The sequence below is a fragment of the Notolepis coatsorum genome (genome assembly GCF_963971535.1).
Source record: "Notolepis coatsorum genome assembly, chromosome: 2".
Classification (NCBI taxonomy): domain Eukaryota; kingdom Metazoa; phylum Chordata; class Actinopteri; order Aulopiformes; family Paralepididae; genus Notolepis; species Notolepis coatsorum.
Window position 1 is genome coordinate 190,370,331 of NC_140166.1, and position 22,690 is coordinate 190,393,020.

The window sequence follows — 22,690 nt, forward strand, 5'->3', positions numbered from 1 at the left end:
ATCCTCTCCTCCCTTCCCTTCCCCTCTGAACCCCTCTCCTATCCTCTCCTCCCTTCCCTTCCCCTCTTAACCCCTCTCCTATCCTCTCCTCCCTTCCCTTCCCCTCTTAACCCCTCTCCTATCCTCTCCTCCCTTCCCTTCCCCTCTTAACCCCTCTCCTATCCTCTCCTCCCTTCCCTTCCCCTCTTAACCCCTCTACTCTCCTCCCTTCCCTTCCCCTCTTAACCCCTCTCCTCTCCTCCCTTCCCCTCTTAACCCCTCTCCTCTCCTCCAAACCCTCTCCTCTCTTCTCTTCTCCTCTCCTCCAAACCCAAACCATCCCCTCTTCTCTCCTCCAAACCCTCTCCGCTCCTCCCTTCCCTTCCTCTCTTAACCCCTCTCTTCTGCTCCAAACCCAAACCATCCCCTCTCCTCTCCTCTCCTCTCCAGTGCTGGCCTGACATTTGTTTCAGTACATGACTGTTTCTGGACCCATGCCCTCACAGTGGACACCATGAACAAGGTATAGAATAATACACAACACACAAAACGACTACACCCCTCCCCTCTCTCCATTCTTTCACCATCTACCTTCATCATCATCATCATCATCATCATCATCATCATCATCATCCTCGTCATCGTCAGTTGTGTTGTATTTGTACTATTTCCTTCACCAGTGGTCATCTTCTAGTTCTTCTAAAACGTTCAAAACATTTTCAACTCAAAACTAAATGGTGCAGCACTTCAAACAGGCAACAGTTGGGTCCAACACAAAGAGGGGCATGCCAGACACCAACCCTCACTGCAACATACATCTACATTTATATATCTATACATCTATGGTGCTGCTGGCAGACTGAGTCTTGTATTACAAGCACACTTTGCACAGACTACACCCGTACTGTGTCTATACTATGACTCAGAGCTAACCTTATCGTTATTTCTTCTGCTATTTTGCACACACTACACCCAGATTGTGACTCTCGTATTATAATCTAGTGTTATTTTATCATTGTTTATGCTGCAACTTTACCATACTGTCATTATTGTATTATAAGTATATTGTATTTAAGTGTTGTTTTAGCTGATACTTTCATGCTATTTCTATTGTTATGTTATTGACGTCGCTGCAGGGCCGAGGAGCCGGGACAAAAATAATTGTGCTGTAAAGGTGTAAATGACATGATAATAAAGATCTGAATCTCCCATACTGTATGTCTCTGTCCCACAGTGGAACACCTCTGTCTGTCCATCCCTGGTGACTTTACATTGTCAACGGGTCCACACTGAGACTCAATGCTATAAATGGGCCAGATTAGCATAATTATAAGATTTCCTGTCGATTTTTCTTTCTGAACCAAGTTTAGAGTTTTATGTCTTAATGTCTAATCTCAGAGGAGCTGAACCCTGACAGGGTTGATTGGACATCCTCCTCATTACATAGCCAATTGAACACAGAGACAGGGACAGGGCATTCAATATCTTGGTCTACACCTTAGCAGATGACGCATCTATTAGCACCAAACAATCCAGTCCTCAGGCAGGCCTTCAATTGGGGGGCTAATGACCCATATTGATGCATATTCCCTTCCTTCTCATCTCTCTCTCTCTCTCTCTCTCTCTCTCTCTCTCTCTCTCTCTCTCTCTCTCTCTCTCTCTCTCTCTCTCTCTCTCTCTCTCTCTCTCTCTCTCTGTCTCTCTATCTCTCTCTCTCCACCCACCATCTATCTTTCATCTAGTCAAAGTCTGCTACAGAATAGTCTGCTTGGTTGATTGTTTTGGATAGAGTGACTTCATGTATACCTCTATCCCCCTTCTGCCTCTCTCTCTGTTCCTCCTCCCCAACTCCTCTCTCTCTGTTCCTCCCCAACTCCTCTCTCTCTGTTCCTCCTCCCCAACTCCTCTCTCTCTGTCCCTCCTCCCCGACTCCTCTCTCTCTGTTCCTCCTCCCCAACTCCTCTCTCTCTGTTCCTCCTCCCCAACTCCTCTCTCTGTTCCTCCTCCCCAACTCCTCTCTCTCTGTTCCTCCTCCCCAACTCCTCTCTCTCTGTTCCTCCTCCCCAACTCCTCTCTCTGTTCCTCCTCCCCAACTCCTCTCTCTCTGTTCCTCCTCCCCAACTCCTCTCTCTCTGTTCCTCCTCCCCACTCCTCTCTCTGTTCCTCCTCCCCAACTCCTCTCTCTCTGTTCCTCCTCCCCAACTCCTCTCTCTGTTCCTCCTCCCCAACTCCTCTCTCTGTTCCTCCTCCCCAACTCCTCTCTCTCTGTTCCTCCTCCCCAACTCCTCTCTCTCTGTTCCTCCTCCCCAACTCCTCTCTCTCTTCCTCCTCCCCAACTCCTCCTCTCTCTGTTCCTCCTCCCCAACTCCTCTCTCTCTGTCCCTCCTCCCCAACTCCTCTCTCTGTTCCTCCTCCCCAACTCCTCTCTCTCTGTCCCTCCTCCCCAACTCCTCTCTCTGTTCCTCCTCCCCAACTCCTCTCTCTCTGTCCCTCCTCCCCAACTCCTCTCTCTGTTCCTCCTCCCCAACTCCTCTCTCTCTGTCCCTCCTCCCCAACTCCTCTCTCTGTTCCTCCTCCCCAACTCCTCTCTCTCTTCCTCCTCCCCAACTCCTCTCTCTCTGTCCCTCCTCCCCAACTCCTCTCTCTCTGTTCCTCCTCCCCAACTCCTCCTCTCTCTGTTCCTCCTCCCCAACTCCTCTCTCTCTCTGTTCCTCCTCCCCAACTCCTCTCTCTGTTCCTCCTCCCCAACTCCTCTCTCTCTGTTCCTCCTCCCCAACTCCTCTCTCTCTGTTCCTCCTCCCCAACTCCTCTCTCTCTGTTCCTCCTCCCCAACTCCTCTCTCTCTGTTCCTCCTCCCCAACTCATCCTCTCTCTGTTCCTCCTCCCCAACTCCTCTCTCTGTTCCTCCTCCCCAACTCCTCTCTCTCTGTTCCTCCTCCCCAACTCCTCTCTCTGTTCCTCCTCCCCAACTCCTCTCTCTCTGTCCCTCCTCCCCAACTCCTCTCTCTCTGTTCCTCCTCCCCAACTCCTCTCTCTCTGTTCCTCCTCCCCAACTCCTCTCTCTCTGTTCCTCCTCCCCAACTCCTCTCTCTCTGTTCCTCCTCCCCAACTCCTCCTCTCTCTGTTCCTCCTCCCCTTCTGCCTCTCTCTCTGTTCCTCCTCCCCAACTCCTCCTCTCTCTGTTCCTCCTCCCCAACTCCTCTCTCTCTCTGTTCCTCCTCCCCTTCTGCCTCTCTCTCTGTTCCTCCTCCCCAACTCCTCCTCTCTCTGTTCCTCCTCCCCAACTCCTCTCTCTCTGTTCCTCCTCCCCTTCTGCCTCTCTCTCTGTTCCTCCTCCCCTTCTGCCTCTCTCTGTTCCTCCTCCCCAACTCCTCTCTCTCTGTTCCTCCTCCCCAACTCCTCCTCTCTCTGTTCCTCCTCCCCAACTCCTCTCTCTCTGTTCCTCCTCCCCAACTCCTCTCTCTCTGTTCCTCCTCCCCAACTCCTCTCTCTGTTCCTCCTCCCCAACTCCTCCTCTCTCTGTTCCTCCTCCCCAACTCCTCTCTCTCTGTTCCTCCTCCCCAACTCCTCTCTCTGTTCCTCCTCCCCAACTCCTCTCTCTCTGTTCCTCCTCCCCAACTCCTCTCTCTGTTCCTCCTCCCCAACTCCTCTCTCTCTGTTCCTCCTCCCCAACTCCTCTCTCTGTTCCTCCTCCCCAACTCATCCTCTCTCTGTTCCTCCTCCCCAACTCCTCTCTCTGTTCCTCCTCCCCAACTCCTCTCTCTCTGTTCCTCCTCCCCAACTCCTCTCTCTCTGTTCCTCCTCCCCAACTCCTCTCTCTCTGTTCCTCCTCCCCAACTCCTCTCTCTGTTCCTCCTCCCCAACTCCTCCTCTCTCTGTTCCTCCTCCCCAACTCCTCCTCTCTCTGTTCCTCCTCCCCAACTCCTCTCTCTGTTCCTCCTCCCCAACTCCTCTCTCTCTGTTCCTCCTCCCAACTCCTCTCTCTGTTCCTCCTCCCCAACTCCTCTCTCTGTTCCTCCTCCCCAACTCCTCTCTCTCTGTTCCTCCTCCCCAACTCCTCTCTCTCTGTTCCTCCTCCCCAACTCCTCTCTCTCTGTTCCTCCTCCCCAACTCCTCTCTCTCTGTTCCTCCTCCCCAACTCCTCTCTCTGTTCCTCCTCCCCAACTCCTCTCTCTGTTCCTCCTCCCCAACTCCTCTCTCTGTTCCTCCTCCCCAACTCCTCCTCTCTCTGTTCCTCCTCCCCAACTCCTCTCTCTCTGTTCCTCCTCCCCAACTCCTCCTCTCTCTTCCTCCTCCCCAACTCCTCCTCTCTCTTCCTCCTCCCCAACTCCTCCTCTCTCTTCCTCCTCCCCAACTCCTCTCTCTGTTCCTCCTCCCCAACTCCTCTCTCTCTGTTCCTCCTCCCCAACTCCTCTCTCTCTGTTCCTCCTCCCCAACTCCTCCTCTCTCTTCCTCCTCCCCAACTCCTCTCTCTGTTCCTCCTCCCCAACTCCTCTCTCTCTGTTCCTCCTCCCCAACTCCTCTCTCTCTGTTCCTCCTCCCCAACTCCTCTCTCTCTGTTCCTCCTCCCCAACTCCTCTCTCTCTGTTCCTCCTCCCCAACTCCTCTCTCTGTTCCTCCTCCCCAACTCCTCTCTCTCTGTTCCTCCTCCCCAACTCCTCTCTCTCTGTTCCTCCTCCCCAACTCCTCTCTCTCTCTTCCTCCTCCCCAACTCCTCTCTCTCTGTTCCTCCTCCCCAACTCCTCTCTCTCTGTTCCTCCTCCCCAACTCCTCTCTCTCTGTTCCTCCTCCCCAACTCCTCTCTCTCTCTTCCTCCTCCCCAACTCCTCCTCTCTCTGTTCCTCCTCCCCAACTCCTCTCTCTCTGTTCCTCCTCCCCAACTCCTCTCTCTCTGTTCCTCCTCCCCAACTCCTCTCTCTCTGTTCCTCCTCCCCAACTCCTCTCTCTCTGTTCCTCCTCCCCAACTCCTCTCTCTCTGTTCCTCCTCCCCAACTCCTCTCTCTATGTTCCTCCTCCCCAACTCCTCTCTCTCTGTTCCTCCTCCCCAACTCCTCTCTCTGTCCCTCCTCCCCAACTCCTCTCTCTCTGTTCCTCCTCCCCAACTCCTCTCTCTCTGTTCCTCCTCCCCAACTCCTCCTCTCTCTGTTCCTCCTCCCCAACTCCTCTCTCTCTGTTCCTCCTCCCCAACTCCTCTCTCTCTGTTCCTCCTCCCCAACTCCTCTCTCTCTGTTCCTCCTCCCCAACTCCTCTCTCTCTGTTCCTCCTCCCCAACTCCTCTCTCTCTCTTCCTCCTCCCCAACTCCTCTCTCTCTGTTCCTCCTCCCCAACTCCTCTCTCTCTTCCTCCTCCCCAACTCCTCTCTCTCTGTTCCTCCTCCCCAACTCCTCTCTCTCTGTTCCTCCTCCCCAACTCCTCTCTCTCTGTTCCTCCTCCCCAACTCCTCTCTCTCTGTTCCTCCTCCCCAACTCCTCTCTCTCTGTTCCTCCTCCCCAACTCCTCTCTCTGTTCCTCCTCCCCAACTCATCCTCTCTGTTCCTCCTCCCCAACTCCTCCTCTCTCTGTTCCTCCTCCCCAACTCCTCTCTCTCTCTTCCTCCTCCCCAACTCCTCTCTCTGTTCCTCCTCCCCAACTCCTCTCTCTCTGTTCCTCCTCCCCAACTCCTCTCTCTCTGTTCCTCCTCCCCAACTCCTCTCTCTCTGTTCCTCCTCCCCAACTCCTCTCTCTCTGTTCCTCCTCCCCAACTCCTCCTCTATCTGTTCCTCCTCCCCAACTCCTCCTCTCTCTTCCTCCTCCCCAACTCCTCCTCTCTCTTCCTCCTCCCCAACTCCTCTCTCTGTTCCTCCTCCCCAACTCCTCTCTCTGTTCCTCCTCCCCAACTCCTCTCTCTCTGTTCCTCCTCCCCAACTCCTCTCTCTCTGTTCCTCCTCCCCAACTCCTCCTCTCTCTTCCTCCTCCCCAACTCCTCCTCTCTCTTCCTCCTCCCCAACTCCTCCTCTCTCTTCCTCCTCCCCAACTCCTCTCTCTGTTCCTCCTCCCCAACTCCTCTCTCTCTGTTCCTCCTCCCCAACTCCTCTCTCTCTGTTCCTCCTCCCCAACTCCTCCTCTCTCTGTTCCTCCTCCCCAACTCCTCTCTCTGTTCCTCCTCCCCAACTCCTCTCTCTGTTCCTCCTCCCCAACTCCTCTCTCTCTCTGTTCCTCCTCCCCAACTCCTCTCTCTCTTTCCTCCTCCCCAACTCCTCCTCTCTCTTCCTCCTCCCCAACTCCTCTCTCTGTTCCTCCTCCCCAACTCCTCTCTCTCTGTTCCTCCTCCCCAACTCCTCTCTCTGTTCCTCCTCCCCAACTCCTCTCTCTCTGTTCCTCCTCCCCAACTCCTCTCTCTCTGTTCCTCCCCAACTCCTCTCTCTCTGTTCCTCCTCCCCAACTCCTCTCTCTCTGTTCCTCCTCCCCAACTCCTCTCTCTCTGTTCCTCCTCCCCAACTCCTCTCTCTCTGTTCCTCCTCCCCAACTCCTCTCTCTCTGTTCCTCCTCCCCAACTCCTCTCTCTCTGTTCCTCCTCCCCAACTCCTCTCTCTCTGTTCCTCCCCAACTCCTCTCTCTCTGTTCCTCCTCCCCAACTCCTCTCTCTGTTCCTCCTCCCCAACTCCTCTCTCTCTGTTCCTCCTCCCCAACTCATCTCTCTCTGTTCCTCCTCCCCAACTCCTCTCTCTCTGTTCCTCCTCCCCAACTCCTCTCTCTCTCTTCCTCCTCCCCAACTCCTCTCTCTCTGTTCCTCCTCCCCAACTCATCTCTCTCTGTTCCTCCTCCCCAACTCCTCTCTCTCTGTTCCTCCTCCCCAACTCCTCTCTCTCTGTTCCTCCTCCCCAACTCCTCCTCTCTCTGTTCCTCCTCCCCAACTCCTCCTCTCTCTGTTCCTCCTCCCCAACTCCTCTCTCTGTTCCTCCTCCCCAACTCCTCTCTCTCTGTTCCTCCTCCCCAACTCCTCTCTCTCTGTTCCTCCTCCCCAACTCATCCTCTCTGTTCCTCCTCCCCAACTCCTCCTCTCTCTGTTCCTCCTCCCCAACTCCTCTCTCTCTGTCCCTCCTCCCCAACTCCTCCTCTCTCTGTTCCTCCTCCCCAACTCCTCTCTCTCTGTTCCTCCTCCCCAACTCCTCTCTCTCTGTTCCTCCTCCCCAACTCCTCTCTCTCTGTTCCTCCTCCCCAACTCCTCCTCTCTCTGTTCCTCCTCCCCAACTCATCCTCTCTGTTCCTCCTCCCCAACTCCTCTCTCTGTTCCTCCTCCCCAACTCCTCTCTCTCTGTCCCTCCTCCCCAACTCCTCTCTCTCTCTTCCTCCTCCCCAACTCCTCTCTCTTCCTCCTCCCCAACTCCTCTCTCTGTTCCTCCTCCCCAACTCCTCTCTCTCTGTTCCTCCTCCCCAACTCCTCTCTCTCTGTTCCTCCTCCCCAACTCCTCTCTCTCTGTTCCTCCTCCCCAACTCCTCTCTCTCTCTTCCTCCTCCCCAACTCCTCTCTCTTCCTCCTCCCCAACTCCTCTCTCTGTTCCTCCTCCCCAACTCCTCTCTCTCTGTTCCTCCTCCCCAACTCCTCTCTCTGTTCCTCCTCCCCAACTCCTCCTCTCTCTGTTCCTCCTCCCCAACTCCTCTCTCTCTGTTCCTCCTCCCCAACTCCTCTCTCTCTCTTCCTCCTCCCCAACTCCTCTCTCTCTGTTCCTCCTCCCCAACTCCTCTCTCTGTTCCTCCTCCCCAACTCCTCTCTCTCTGTTCCTCCTCCCCAACTCCTCTCTCTGTTCCTCCTCCCCAACTCCTCTCTCTCTGTTCCTCCTCCCCAACTCCTCTCTCTCTGTTCCTCCTCCCCAACTCCTCCTCTCTCTGTTCCTCCTCCCCAACTCCTCTCTCTCTGTTCCTCCTCCCCAACTCCTCTCTCTGTTCCTCCTCCCCAACTCCTCTCTCTCTGTTCCTCCTCCCCAACTCCTCTCTCTCTGTTCCTCCTCCCCAACTCCTCTCTCTCTGTTCCTCCCCAACTCCTCTCTCTCTGTTCCTCCTCCCCAACTCCTCTCTCTGTTCCTCCTCCCCAACTCCTCTCTCTCTGTTCCTCCTCCCCAACTCCTCTCTCTCTGTTCCTCCTCCCTCCCAACTCCTCTCTCTCTGTTCCTCCTCCCCAACTCCTCTCTCTCTGTTCCTCCTCCCCAACTCCTCTCTCTCTGTTCCTCCTCCCCAACTCCTCTCTCTCTGTTCCTCCTCCCCAACTCCTCCTCTCTCTGTTCCTCCTCCCCAACTCCTCTCTCTCTGTTCCTCCTCCCCAACTCCTCTCTCTGTTCCTCCTCCCCAACTCCTCTCTCTGTTCCTCCTCCCCAACTCCTCTCTCTCTGTTCCTCCTCCCCAACTCCTCTCTCTCTGTTCCTCCTCCCCAACTCCTCCTCTCTCTTCCTCCTCCCCAACTCCTCCTCTCTCTTCCTCCTCCCCAACTCCTCTCTCTGTTCCTCCTCCCCAACTCCTCTCTCTCTGTTCCTCCTCCCCAACTCCTCTCTCTCTGTTCCTCCTCCCCAACTCCTCTCTCTCTGTTCCTCCTCCCCAACTCCTCTCTCTGTTCCTCCTCCCCAACTCCTCTCTCTCTGTTCCTCCTCCCCAACTCCTCTCTCTCTGTTCCTCCTCCCCAACTCCTCTCTCTGTCCTCCTCCCCAACTCCTCTCTCTCTGTTCCTCCTCCCCAACTCATCTCTCTCTGTTCCTCCTCCCCAACTCCTCTCTCTGTTCCTCCTCCCCAACTCCTCCTCTCTCTTCCTCCTCCCCAACTCCTCTCTCTGTTCCTCCTCCCCAACTCCTCTCTCTGTTCCTCCTCCCCAACTCCTCTCTCTCTGTTCCTCCTCCCCAACTCCTCTCTCTCTGTTCCTCCTCCCCAACTCCTCCTCTCTCTTCCTCCTCCCCAACTCCTCCTCTCTCTTCCTCCTCCCCAACTCCTCTCTCTGTTCCTCCTCCCCAACTCCTCTCTCTCTGTTCCTCCTCCCCAACTCCTCTCTCTCTGTTCCTCCCCAACTCCTCTCTCTCTGTTCCTCCTCCCCAACTCCTCTCTCTGTTCCTCCTCCCCAACTCCTCTCTCTCTGTTCCTCCTCCCCAACTCCTCTCTCTCTGTTCCTCCTCCCCAACTCCTCTCTCTGTCCCTCCTCCCCAACTCCTCTCTCTCTGTTCCTCCTCCCCAACTCATCTCTCTGTTCCTCCTCCCCAACTCCTCCTCTCTCTGTTCCTCCTCCCCAACTCCTCTCTCTCTGTTCCTCCTCCCCAACTCCTCTCTCTGTTCCTCCTCCCCAACTCCTCTCTCTGTTCCTCCTCCCCAACTCCTCTCTCTCTGTTCCTCCTCCCCAACTCCTCTCTCTCTGTTCCTCCCCAACTCCTCTCTCTCTGTTCCTCCTCCCCAACTCCTCTCTCTGTTCCTCCTCCCCAACTCCTCTCTCTGTTCCTCCTCCCCAACTCCTCTCTCTGTTCCTCCTCCCCAACTCCTCCTCTCTCTGTTCCTCCTCCCCAACTCCTCTCTCTCTGTTCCTCCTCCCCAACTCCTCCTCTCTCTGTTCCTCCTCCCCAACTCCTCTCTCTGTTCCTCCTCCCCAACTCCTCTCTCTCTGTTCCTCCTCCCCAACTCCTCTCTCTCTGTTCCTCCTCCCCAACTCCTCTCTCTGTTCCTCCTCCCCAACTCCTCTCTCTCTGTTCCTCCTCCCCAACTCCTCTCTCTCTGTTCCTCCTCCCCAACTCCTCTCTCTCTGTTCCTCCTCCCCAACTCCTCTCTCTGTTCCTCCTCCCTCCTCATTCTTCTGTTTGTCAGATGTGTCGGGAGCAGTTTGTGGCCCTCCACAGCCAGCCCATCCTTCAGGAGATGTCCACCTCCCTGCTACAGAAATACTGCACTGGGCTCACGTGAGTCTATACACACACACACACACACACACACACACACACACACACACACACACACACACACACACACACACACACACACACGCACATCGCACACACACAATGCTTATCAGAGATAATCAAATCTATTTGTAAGGCCCGACAACACACGTTAATGTCCCCATGGGCCGGACACGTCTTCTTTAAACAAGTCAAGAAGAAACATCACAATAAATGAAGAACAACACAAAAACACCATAAAGTACAAACATTTTAAAATAAATGCAACACTCCCAGACATACCCTACGCGAAGGTAAGGAAAAACTCACTAAAACCTAGCAATAGGAAAAAATGCACCACAGGCAATGTGGAGGAGAGAAACCTTAGAAGGGCCGTTCAAGGGGGGATCCCTTCTTAGATTGTTAGTTTTTGTGTTGCAATAAAACAGGCAAAACTGTTGGTAAGCATGATTCAAGTTGATAATCGCAGTCATGCTGAGAGAGAGAAACGTCAAATAAGGCCCTCACATCCAGATTTAAGTTATTATTTTTCTGTATTTAATGTCCCTCTCTCACTCTGTTCAGTCCCTCCTTCCACTAACCCTTCACTTTCAACTTCCTTTTACATTCCTCTGGTTCCACCTCTGCTCTCCTCTCTCTCTCTCTCTCTCTCTCTCTCTCTCTCTCTCTCTCTCTCTCTCTCTCTCTCTCTCTCTCTCTATCTCTGTCTCCTCTCCTCTCTCTCTCACACGCTTTATCTCTGTCTCTCTCTCTCTATCTCTCTCTCTCTCTCTCTCTCTCTCTCTCTCTCTCTCTCTCTATATATATATCTATATATATATCTTTCATAGAAGACAGAATAGTCTGGGGAACTGCTTGGTTGATTGTTTGGGATAGAGTTACTTGTATACCTCTATCCCCCTTTCTCCTCCTCTCTCTGTTCCTCCTCCTGTTTGTCAGGAGCATCACACAATGCTTACACACAATGCTTATCAGAGATAATCACAGTCATGCTGAGAGGGAAAACCATCAAATAAGGCCCTCACATCCCGATTTATGTTATTATGTATCTGTATTTAATTTAATTCTCCATTGTCCATGCTGAAATCTGATTGTTTACTCCCTTGTAAAATGCAAATATGCATTGCCAGTTTGACAAATTGTATGCAGAATTAATCTTCTATTCTCACATATCCCTTTAGAGTAGCCACAGGCAGGGTGCAAGATACAATGCAGGGTGAAGTATTTCACAAGCAACAGCACATTCTAATTACCAGTAAACTGTACCTCTTTACCACATGTATTACCATTAAACTACCTATTAACCACATGTATTACCATTAAACTATACCTCTTAACCACATGTATTACCATTAAACTACCTTTTAACCACATGTATTACCATTAAACTATACCTCTTAACCACATGTATTACCATTAAACTACCTCTTAACCACATGTATTACCATTCAACTATACCTCTTAACCACATGTATTACCATTAAACTATACCTCTTAACCACATGTATTACCATTCAACTATACCTCTTAACCACATGTATTACCATTAAACTATACCTCTTAACCACATGTATTACCATTAAACTATACCTCTTAACCACATGTATTACCATTAAACTACCTCTTAACCACATGTATTACCATTAAACTATACCTCTTAACCACATGTATTACCATTAAACTACCTCTTAACCACATGTATTACCAGTAAACTATACCTCTTAACCACATGTATTACCAGTAAACTACCTATTAACCACATGTATTACCATTAAACTACCTATTAACCACATGTATTACCATTAAACTACCTCTTAACCACATGTATTACCATTAAACTATACCTCTTAACCACATGTATTACCATTAAACTACCTCTTAACCACATGTATTACCATTAAACTATACCTCTTAAGCACATGTATTACCATTAAACTATACCTCTTAACCACATGTATTACCATTAAACTATACCTCTTAACCACATGTATTACCATTAAACTACCTCTTAACCACATGTATTACCATTAAACTATACCTATTAACCACATGTATTACCATTAAACTACCTATAAACCACATGTATTACCATTAAACTACCTCTTAACCACATGTATTACCATTACACTACCTATTAACCACATGTATTACCATTAAACTACCTATTAACCACATGTATTACCATTAAACTACCTCTTAACCACATGTATTACCATTAAACTACCTATTAACCACATGTATTACCATTAAACTACCTCTTAACCACATGTATTACCATTAAACTACCTATTAACCACATGTATTACCATTAAACTATACCTCTTAACCACATGTATTACCATTAAACTACCTCTTAACCACATATTACCATTAAACTGCACCTCTTAACCACATGTATTACCATTAAACTACCTATTAACCACATGTATTACCAGTAAACTATACCTCTTAACCACATGTATTACCATTAAACTACCTATTAACCACATGCATTACCATTAAACTACCTATTAACCACATGTATTACCAGTAAACTATACCTCTTAACCACATGTATTACCATTAAACTACCTATTAACCACATGCATTACCATTAAACTACCTATTAACCACATATTACCATTAAACTATACCTCTTAACCACATGTATTACCATTAAACTACCTATTAACCACATGTATTACCATTAAACTATACCTATTAACCACATTTATTACCATTAAACTACCTCTTAACCACATGTATTACCATTAAACTACCTCTTAACCACATGTATTACCATTAAACTACCTATTAACCACATGTATTACCATTAAACTATACCTCTTAACCACATGTATTACCATTAAACTACCTCTTAACCACATGTATTACCATTAAACTACCTCTTAACCACATGTATTACCATTAAACTACCTATTAACCACATGTATTACCATTAAACTATACCTCTTAACCACATGTATTACCATTAAACTACCTCTTAACCACATGTATTACCATTAAACTACCTCTTAACCACATGTATTACCATTAAACTATACCTCTTAACCACATGTATTACCATTAAACTACCTCTTAACCACATGTATTACCATTAAACTACCTCTTAACCACATGTATTAACATTAAACTATACCTCTTAACCACATGTATTACCATTAAACTACCTCTTAACCACATGTATTACCATTAAACTACCTCTTAACCACATGTATTACCATTAAACTATACCTCTTAACCACATGTATTACCATTAAACTACCTATAAACCACATGTATTACCATTAAACTATACCTCTTAACCACATGTATTACCATTAAACTACCTCTTAACCACATGTATTACCATTAAACTACATCTTAACCACATGTATTACCATTAAACTACCTCTTAACCACATGTATTACCATTAAACTATACCTCTTAACCACATGTATTACCATTAAACTATACCTCTTAACCACATGTATTACCATTAAACTATACCTCTTAACCACATGTATTACCATTAAACTATACTTCTTAACCACATGTATTACCATTAAACTATACCTCTTAACCACACTCTTGGACACTTGCTCTGGAAAATATTTGTTCTGATTTGTGATTTTAATTCTGTATTTTACTGTTAATTTTATTATATCTTTTAGAAAAGCCTCAATGGACTAGTGTTGAAAACTAGCACACAAACACGCAAAACAACGCATCTGGTCTGTCCACTGTGGCTGGTCCAATGTAGCTGTGGTGTCCATTTTAAATAAACGTTTTCATTCATTCATTCATTCATTCATTCATTCATTCATTCATTCATTCACATGTATTACCAGTAAACTATACCTCTTAACCACAATGTTGTTTTTCTCCTGACCTAAGATAGAGGCAAATAAATAATGCTTAATAAAGTGTGTTTATTTAAATCACAGTTTGTATCTGACCACCTCCTGACGTGATTAAATCAAGGCCCCAGGAACCGGAAGATGCTGTAAAATGAAACAATTAAAATAAGAAAGAAATTAGTATTAGTTTCCCAGATGTACTTATGGATCATCATCATCATCTGTCTATTCGTCTGTGGAAAAGAATGCAAGAAAATGCGTGGGGATGGATGGCTCTGCCTGTAGCTGTAGTAGACATGCTGTTAGAAATGTCTGATGCCATCATTTCTCTTTGTGTGTACCATATTTATGTTGTTACGTTACTGTGTGAGATCTTTATCATTCTGTGACTGTGCTCATACTGTGTGAGTGAGATCTGTATCATTCTGTCTGTCTGTGTCGTACTGTGTGAGATCTGTATCATTCTGTCTGTCTGTGTGTCGTACTGTGTGAGATCTGTATCATTCTGTCTGTGTGTCGTACTTTGTGAGATCTGTATCATTCTGTCTGTCTGTGTGTCGTACTGTGTGAGATCTGTATCATTCTGTCTGTGTGTCGTACTGTGAGATCTGTATCATTCTGTCTGTGTGTCGTACTGTGTGAGATCTGTATCATTCTGTCTGTGTCGTACTGTGTGAGATCTGTATCATTCTGTCTGTCTGTGTCGTACTGTGTGAGATCTGTATAATTCTGTCTGTCTGTATGGGCGGCTAGGTGGTGTAGTGGGCAAGGCACTCGCCACCAGTGTGGAGACGCTAGGATTCGCGTGTTCGAATCCAGCTCTCCACATAGTTTTCAGTTTAGCTGGTCGTCCGCAGTAATACACATTGGCCGTATTACGGGGAGGGAAAACTGAAGGGTGGGGATCGAACGTTGTGAACAAGCGACTCCTACAAGTCGGTTGGTGCGCCTGCGCAGTAGAATCAGGAAGTGTCGGGGGCAGCGTGAGCCTCCCACGCGTTACTCCTCGACACTGAGAGATCGAGCTGCGCAGGTGAAAAGATGCGACTGCTGTTACCTCAAGTACCGGAGGGGACTTGTGCTATGTATGACTTAGTCCACATTGCAGCCGGCTTGTGGGAGGCAAGAAACAGCGTTCGTGACAGGGGAGGGTTGAATTGGATGATACGAAATTGGGATGGGAGAAAAATATAGAAAAATGGGAGAAAAAGTGGATAAAAAAAAAAATTATTCTGTCTGTCTGTCGTACTGTGAGATCTGTATCATTCTGTCTGTCTGTGTCGTACTGTGAGATCTGTATCATTCTGTCTGTCTGTGTCGTACTGTGAGATCTGTATCATTCTGTCTGTCTGTGTCGTACTGTGTGAGATCTGTATCATTCTGTCTGTCTGTGTCGTACTGTGTGAGATCTGTATCATTCTGTCTGTGTGTCGTACTGTGTGAGATCTGTATCATTCTGTCTGTCTGTCGTACTGTGTGAGATCTGTATCATTCTGTCTGTGTGTCGTACTGTGTGAGATCTGTATCATTCTGTCTGTGTGTCGTACTGTGTGAGATCTGTATCATTCTGTCTGTCTGTGTCGTACTGTGTGAGATCTGTATCATTCTGTCTGTCTGTGTCGTACTGTGTGAGATCTGTAGGGCTGTCTTAAATACTTTGAAGCTTCGTTCGATGGGCACAGGATTAGAACGGGGAAAAAAATGACAAAAAAAAATATTAATAAAAAAGAATTTGTACCTGCAAAATCTTGCGCCTTTATAAAGCCTTAAATGACGGCTTACACTGAAACAATATTTCATAAAAGCAGTGTTTCATTTGTCTAAGATTTAAAAAGGTTTAAACTTTACAGCACTGACTGAGTATTTGGTTTTACCTGTGTTTGATAAGACACCCAGTCAGCAGCAGTGTCCCGACCCATATACAAACATGTCTTAATAAAACGTGCTTACCGGTAATTAAGTTGAATTTTGCATTTGTCTCTATTAACTACATATAAATATTTATATACTGTAATTGTTTGCTTTATAGACGAAGGTTGCAACATAATTATGTAATGTAATGTCGTTGGCTGTGTAACGGAGAGCATTATTAATTTAATTAATTAATCCAATCCAATCCACTTGATTTATAGAGCACATTTAAAAACAACAAAGTTGACCAAAGTGCTGTACAAGTCCCACAACATAAGATACTTTTTTTTTTCTCTCATCCTTTCCCCCAAGGCCGGACGTGAAAAACAAGAGGCTTCAGGAGTACCAGGCCATGATGAAGATGCTGGCCAAGGTGCCCCAGACAGGTCAGTCCGACACCTTATACTTAGCCCTCTGGGTCTCAAACTCCCGCTTAGTGGACTATTGTCTCTCTGTGCTTCTTTCTAATTGGTTAGAAGAGGACTCTTCGTGTCCTGAAGGCCTGTTTGTGGTTGCAGGCCCCGGCTGGCATTCTTGTTATTTAATTGGATGATTGTACAGTTGTACAGTCTATCCCTGTTCTATTAGTCAGTGTTTTGTGCTAATTGGACCTTAGTATCTCAGTATCTCAGCACAAGACTGGGCATGGGTGGATTTGATGGGAGCTAATTGCAGTGGTCTGCTGTGCCCATTGCCCACACTGTACCATGGTGTTGATTGTCCCAGAGTGGGTCCCCTGACTACCTTTGATCCGAACAGGAGAAGCTTGTGAGGGAGACCAAAAAAGAAATTTTCGGCTTAGGTCCCAAGTCGGATTTCTCTGTATGCTTGAAAGGCATTGAGCCAAGGTAAAGGTGCAGTTTCCCCTTTTCCTTCAGATTGATTCATTGTGTCTGGCTGTCTTTCCATTGCTGTATTTTTCTGTTCACTGTCACTGTTGCTGCTTGGACTATAAAGGTCTATCAGTCTGTCAGGCGGACAGTTTGTTCTTGCATGACTACTGTCTGCTTCACGGTCAGTGCCGTTACCCATTGCTTGGCCCTGGGAACAGGGTTGCATAAATTGATTACCATTAATTGTGTCCCTCCTCTGGATAATCAGCTTACAAGCCTGAGACCAGGCAGGCGTGTCCGCGGCGCTGTGTGCATCGTTGTGTTTGTGTCTCTGTGTGTTGCATCTATCCTCTAGTAGGTTCTTGTTTTGAGGACTGTCAGGACTAACAGGACTCCTCCCCGTTAGTCCACACATTGGTCTCCAGGGTCTATGGCTATTCATATGGATATTGAAGTGAGAGTCTATGTTATACAGGAAACATGAAGCATATCTCTGGCATGACAATATTCACCAAATATGTTGATAAGATAAACACTAGATTTAACAGGTAATTTTGCCAGATTTCGCAAGACAATAATTTTGGAAAATTATGTTATAATTAGTCTCCTCTGCTCTGCTCTCTCTCCCCATCTATCTCTTCCTTTCTTGCACACGCACATTCCCTCTCTGTGGCTACTATTGTCCTTTCCTTCACACTGTCTTCTATGTCGAGGGAACATGACAGGACAGAACTAGCCTAGCAGAGCAGCAGTCCCTGTCACACCCACCCCCCTTGTAAACACACAAGGTTGCACAGCGCTTTTGCAAATAATAGAGCATCATTATAAAATAGTGTCATATAATAGAGCATCTGTTTCCGCCTCCTCACACTGTTGCAGCAGTCGGCTTCCTCCTGTATGAATTGAGGGATAATCCCACATGTCTACTGACTTCACTTCAGCCTTCTGTCCTGGGAGATAAGTGGTAGTAGTCCTAATGAAATTTGTCATTGAGTAATGCTGTCCCCTTGCACTATACAGAGTAGCCACTTCCACTATGGCTGTGGGACAGAAATGGAAACAGACAAGGACACTGAAGGTGGAACAAAACAGAAAATGTAAAAAAAAAAAATATATATATTTTTTATAATAATGATAAATAATAATAAATAAAAACATTTGACAAACCTGCAGGTAACAAAAGAACTGTGAGTAAAAACTGAAAAGGGGGAGTTATTTGTGAGCTTCCTCTTTTTTCTGACCACTTCCTGGTTTATTTGTTGGGGGGGGGGGGGGGTCAACCAATAACATGCAACGCTGAGCAGGCCATCCCATAACACAGTGCTGTGCCGAGCATTACCACAGCTCAGATCCCACGACACTGAACACCAAGATACTGTATAGGTGGAGGCAGTTTGTGCTTCTGTACATCTTGAGTGTATTTATCAGATAGAACATTTCATGAAATGGCATACATGTGAAGGTAAATAATAATTACGAAATTACATAATAATAATAAAGGTTATTTGTATAGCACCTTTCATACAAGAGTTGCAGCCCAAAGTGCTTTACAGCAGTAAAATGAGCATAACATAAATCAAATAAAAGCAATGCAGAGAAAAGGGGTAAAAGCAATGCAGACAATAACAATACAAATATTGATTGATAAGAACCAAACTGTATGACACGGATGGTTACAACTCTTTCAGCTGAGTAACAATGATCATCAAACAGTGCTGAAACTTGGGTGTTGCAGTGTTGAGTGCATAGTAGTAAAGACATATTGTATAGTAGGAAGAGTGCATGATAGTCAGTGATGTACCTGAACTTGTTCAATGAACGATCATTCGTGAACGCGTTCGTATTTTGGGCGAACGTGAACTGAGCGGATGTTTTCCCCCCTAAATGAACGTAATTGAGAACGCGTTCATTCTCAGCGCTGTATAACGGTGTTCAAAAGTGCGTTCATTCTCAGCACTATATTATAACGGCGTTCAAACGTGTGCCAGATTTCATATGCATTTCAGCCGAAAACCCAGTTAAAACACACCGTAAACAGGCTTCAAAATAATGCTGAAAACCACACAATCTGGCAACTGCTCTGGGTGGAGCTTCGGGGAGTCTTGTAGTAGAGCAGCAGCACTCGCGCTTTCAGAAGGCTCTGCACTCGCTCAGAGTCAGACTCTACAGCGTCAGCGTATGAGCCTTTAAAAGAGTTTTAGTTAAAGTCAGTAAATGTTTTGCACTTTGAATATTGAACTTTGAGGTACAACCTACCTCAGCCTGGTTCCTACCTCGTGTTGTGTTAGTACAGAGTTATGTCGGCACATGTTTATATGTTTGCACAATGACTACTTTCACTTTTGGTACTTTAAGTATATTTAGATTATTATACTTAATAAAGACCATTCAAGCAGGACGTTTTTCCTCATGTTTTTGAAAATATACTGTAGAGATGAAAGCTGCAGCTGCTACTAGTGTGGACTGAATGGGCGGCAGCAAAGCGTTATGGAAATGCCAGTATTCTGTGGTTCTATTATGGCTTGTGGCAATACATTTGAAAAATAATAGCTTGCAGCAACGTATTGAAAAAAGAACTATAAACTATAAATTAGTTCATTTTTGAAACCATGAACTTTAGTTCAAAATTTTGAATTTTGAACTATGAACTGAACTAGTTCATTGTAAAATTTGTGAACTGTGAACTGAACTAGTTCATGTAGAAAGTGAACTTTCCCAACACTGATGATAGTATAAGACAGTAAGAGGTCAGTGTATTTGGAATAAAGAAAAGCCTGATAAAATGTCTATTGATTGAAAAAGTGTGTTTTAAGTCGACGGCGAAATAATTGTCGGCTGTCTTAACTGTGGTGGGAAGTTCGTTCCACCATTGTGGAGCGAGGACCGAGACCCTCCCGGAGCTCAGATAGGAAGGCCTATGGATGTAGAGCAGAGGGGTCTTGAGGGTGTGTAGTTGGAGACCATTGACCGGAGGTAGGCGGGAGCCATTCCCTTCGCCGCGTGATATGCCAGGTCAAGGACCTTGAAGCGGATTTGTGTGGCGATGGGGAGCCAGTGCAGGTCCCTAAGAAGCGGGGTAACATTGGTAGACCAGCGACCAGTGCATTGCAGTAGTCGAGGCGAGTAATGACTGTTAATTGGACAAGGAGTTGGGTGGCTTCTTTTGTCAGGAAGGGGTGGATCCTTCTGACATTGCTTAGGAGGGACCTGCAGGTTATGGTCGTTGCGGCGATGTGAGCGGAGAAGTTCAGCCGGTCGTCAAGGACTACACCAAGGTTCTTGGCGGTCGGGGACGAGGCTACAGCTAAATGTTCCACTGTGATGGAAAGGTCGGTCAGCGAGGAGGGGTTGGCCGGCAGGTGAAGCAGTTCTGTTTTGCTTAGGTTCAGTTTGAGGTAGTTGGTCATCATCCAGGCGGAGATCCACTCAGAGACATGGATATCTGAGGGAGGAAAGGAGAGGAAGAGTTGAGTATCATCGGCGTAGCAATGATACGAGAAGGCATGAGACGTGATAATGTTACCCAGTGATTTGGTGTAGACTGTAGACGTATGCAAACAGTAAAAATAAATAAATAAACAATTGACTTTGACCCGCGTCGCGCGCAGTGTCTGTTGCCTCAGAATGGATTAGAGAGAGAGAAAGGGCGTGTATGTGCGTGCATGCACACAAGAGAGAGAGTCTGACTGTGACCGCGTCCCCGACCGCCAAGAACCTTGGTGTTGTCCTCGACGACCAGTTGAACTTCTCTGCTCACATCGCAGCGACAACCAGAACCTGCAGATTCCTCCTGAGCAACGTCAGAAATAACGTTCTCTTCCTGACAAAAGAAGCCACCCAACTCCTCGTCCAATCAACAGTCATCTCCCGCCTCGACTACTGCAACTGCAACGCGTCTAGATCAGTGGTTCCCACACACTGTACTATGCTCACCGCCAGCCAGGCTTTTATGCAGAGATATTCAGACTCTAGATCAGGGCTCCCTGACCAAAAAAATAAATAATCTCTTATTTTGGATATCGATGTCATACTGTGACACTGAAATGAAAAAATATTTCATCAACTAAAATATTTAGTAAACTAAAATATTTCATCAACTAAAATATACAGTACGTCACACCCCGTGCCTCTCCCTGCCGTCTGCAAGTGGCTAATCTTGAGTTGCCGACCCCCCAGACATGGATAAATCCAAAAAAAGGAAAGTCTGAGGAAAATAGAGGGTTTAATTCAGCGTGGACAGATTAATTTGCTTTCACAACTAACGATGCAGGCTTACCTGTATGCCTGATATGTGGTGAGAAATTTGCGAACAACAAAGAATTTACTTTTTATTTGATAGATTTTCCACAAATAAGGGAAGGACTCAAATAGAGCTGCATAGTTCAGGGTTTTATTTCAAAGTACACATGGTACACATGGTAGTCTTTTTTCAAAGTGGACTACTTTTTATTTGATAAATGTTCCACAAATAAGGGAAGGACTCAAATATACCTGAATAGTTCAGGGTTTTATTTCAAAGTAGGTCTACAGATGCCAGTGTTTTTTCTCCTCTTCTGTGTTTTATTTCAAAGTAGGTCTACACATGGTAGTCTTTTTTCAAAGTGGACTACTTTTTATTTTATAAATGTTCCACAAATAAGGGAAAGACTCAAATATACCTGAATAGTTCAGGGTTTTATTTCAAAGTAGGTCTACAGATGCCAGTGTTTTTTCTCCTTCTGTGTTTTATTTCAAAGTAGGTCTACACATGGTAGTCTTTTTTCAAAGTGAACTACTTTTTATTTTATAAATGTTCCACAAATTAAGGGAAGGACTCAAATATACCTGAATAGTTCAGGGTTTTATTTCAAAGTCGGTCTACAGACACCAGTATTTTTTCTCCTCTTCATAAGAGTTTGAGGTTTTCCTTTGTTATAACAGGTAAAAACAGCAATAAAACGTCAAACATTTTCTTTTTGTTGCTTTATAATTCCATTAATGCAACAAACTGTGTTCTATAAGTATAAAGTATAAAAAATCGCAAATTACTTTGGGTATGCAATTGTCAGGCGTTTTATGCTAAATGTGGGGTATGCTTGGGGATAACTATATATAAAATGTTATACACTGTGTTATCTTCATCTTAAGGGTAAATTGGTTTTGCGGCTCCAGAGGAATTTTATTTTGTGGGAGGGGGGGAAAATAGTAAATAGTAGTTTTACTACTTTTAGTTGATAGTAAAGGTTGCTGACCCCTGCTCTAGATCTATTTGCAGAGCCAGATGAGTGGCTGCTTAACCAGTATTTCCCAACCTACTGTGTGATTGGCTCTTGACAAGCGCACAGTCGTTCAATCTTGACAAAGCCTAATTTGCTGGAACGATTCATTTTGCACGTAGTGTATACAGTTACTGTGTGTGTGTGTGTGTGTGTGTGTGTGTGTGTGTGTGTGTGTGTGTGTGTGTGTGTGTGTGTGTACACTAGGGCTGGGTGATTAATTGAAATAAAATCGCGATCTCAATTCATAGCAATGCAATCTCATTTCTAAATTATGACGATTTATTTATAAATTTTTTTTTTTTTTTACTTTTTACTTAACTTTTTTAAATGATGACGATTCTGACTTGAGTTATTTTGTATGTTACAAGAGACTTTTAAGTTTAAGTCAAGCACTTTCATATATGTTATGTTTAAGTCAAGCACTTTGATATGTTATGTTGTCTGTTTAACACTTTCAGTGCCGGGCCGTGTTTTCCTTTTTACCCCGTTGAATGCCACCATCCACGGCCAATGTTAACATTAATATCGCCTAATCTATGTTTTAAATTATGGCTATGTGTCTAATCTGCCCGTCGCTTATCAAAGACTAATTTTCCAGTCAACATTGGCAAGGCAGATTGTATTTTTATCGCTTCATTTCCGTTTGATAGCATTTTGACAAACATTGTTACTCAGCTGATAGAGTTGTGCCCTTCCTGATGGCTTGTCGTACAGAACTTGTAAGTCGCTTTGGATAAAAGCGTCAGCTAAATGACTAAATGTAAATGTAAATGTAAATTTTGAAAATCACCCGTTTTCCGGGGAAAAACAACCCATGCCTATGATAATCGCCTTTTACTGGAATATTCCAGAACGTTGTCATTTGTCGGCCTATTTATGAATCGTTTTCAAATAAACGCTAGATGATCGATAGTATATGTGTGCGAACGCACGCTCGTGCCGTGCGCTGATAATCGCTGCTCTTATT

At 46.2% G+C, this 22,690-nt stretch overlaps 1 protein-coding gene across 1 annotated transcript in view; it reads left to right on the plus strand.

Moving 5' to 3' along the window:
• polrmt (polymerase (RNA) mitochondrial (DNA directed)) overlaps nucleotides 1-22,690 on the plus strand; it is a 142,162-nt gene that overhangs the window by 115,316 nt on the left and 4,156 nt on the right. The window contains exons 18-20 of the mRNA XM_084309294.1: nucleotides 430-502; nucleotides 9,790-9,881; nucleotides 15,945-16,018. Of these exons, the coding sequence (XP_084165420.1) occupies nucleotides 430-502; nucleotides 9,790-9,881; nucleotides 15,945-16,018 (239 nt within the window). The remainder of the gene's footprint in view (nucleotides 1-429; nucleotides 503-9,789; nucleotides 9,882-15,944; nucleotides 16,019-22,690) is intronic.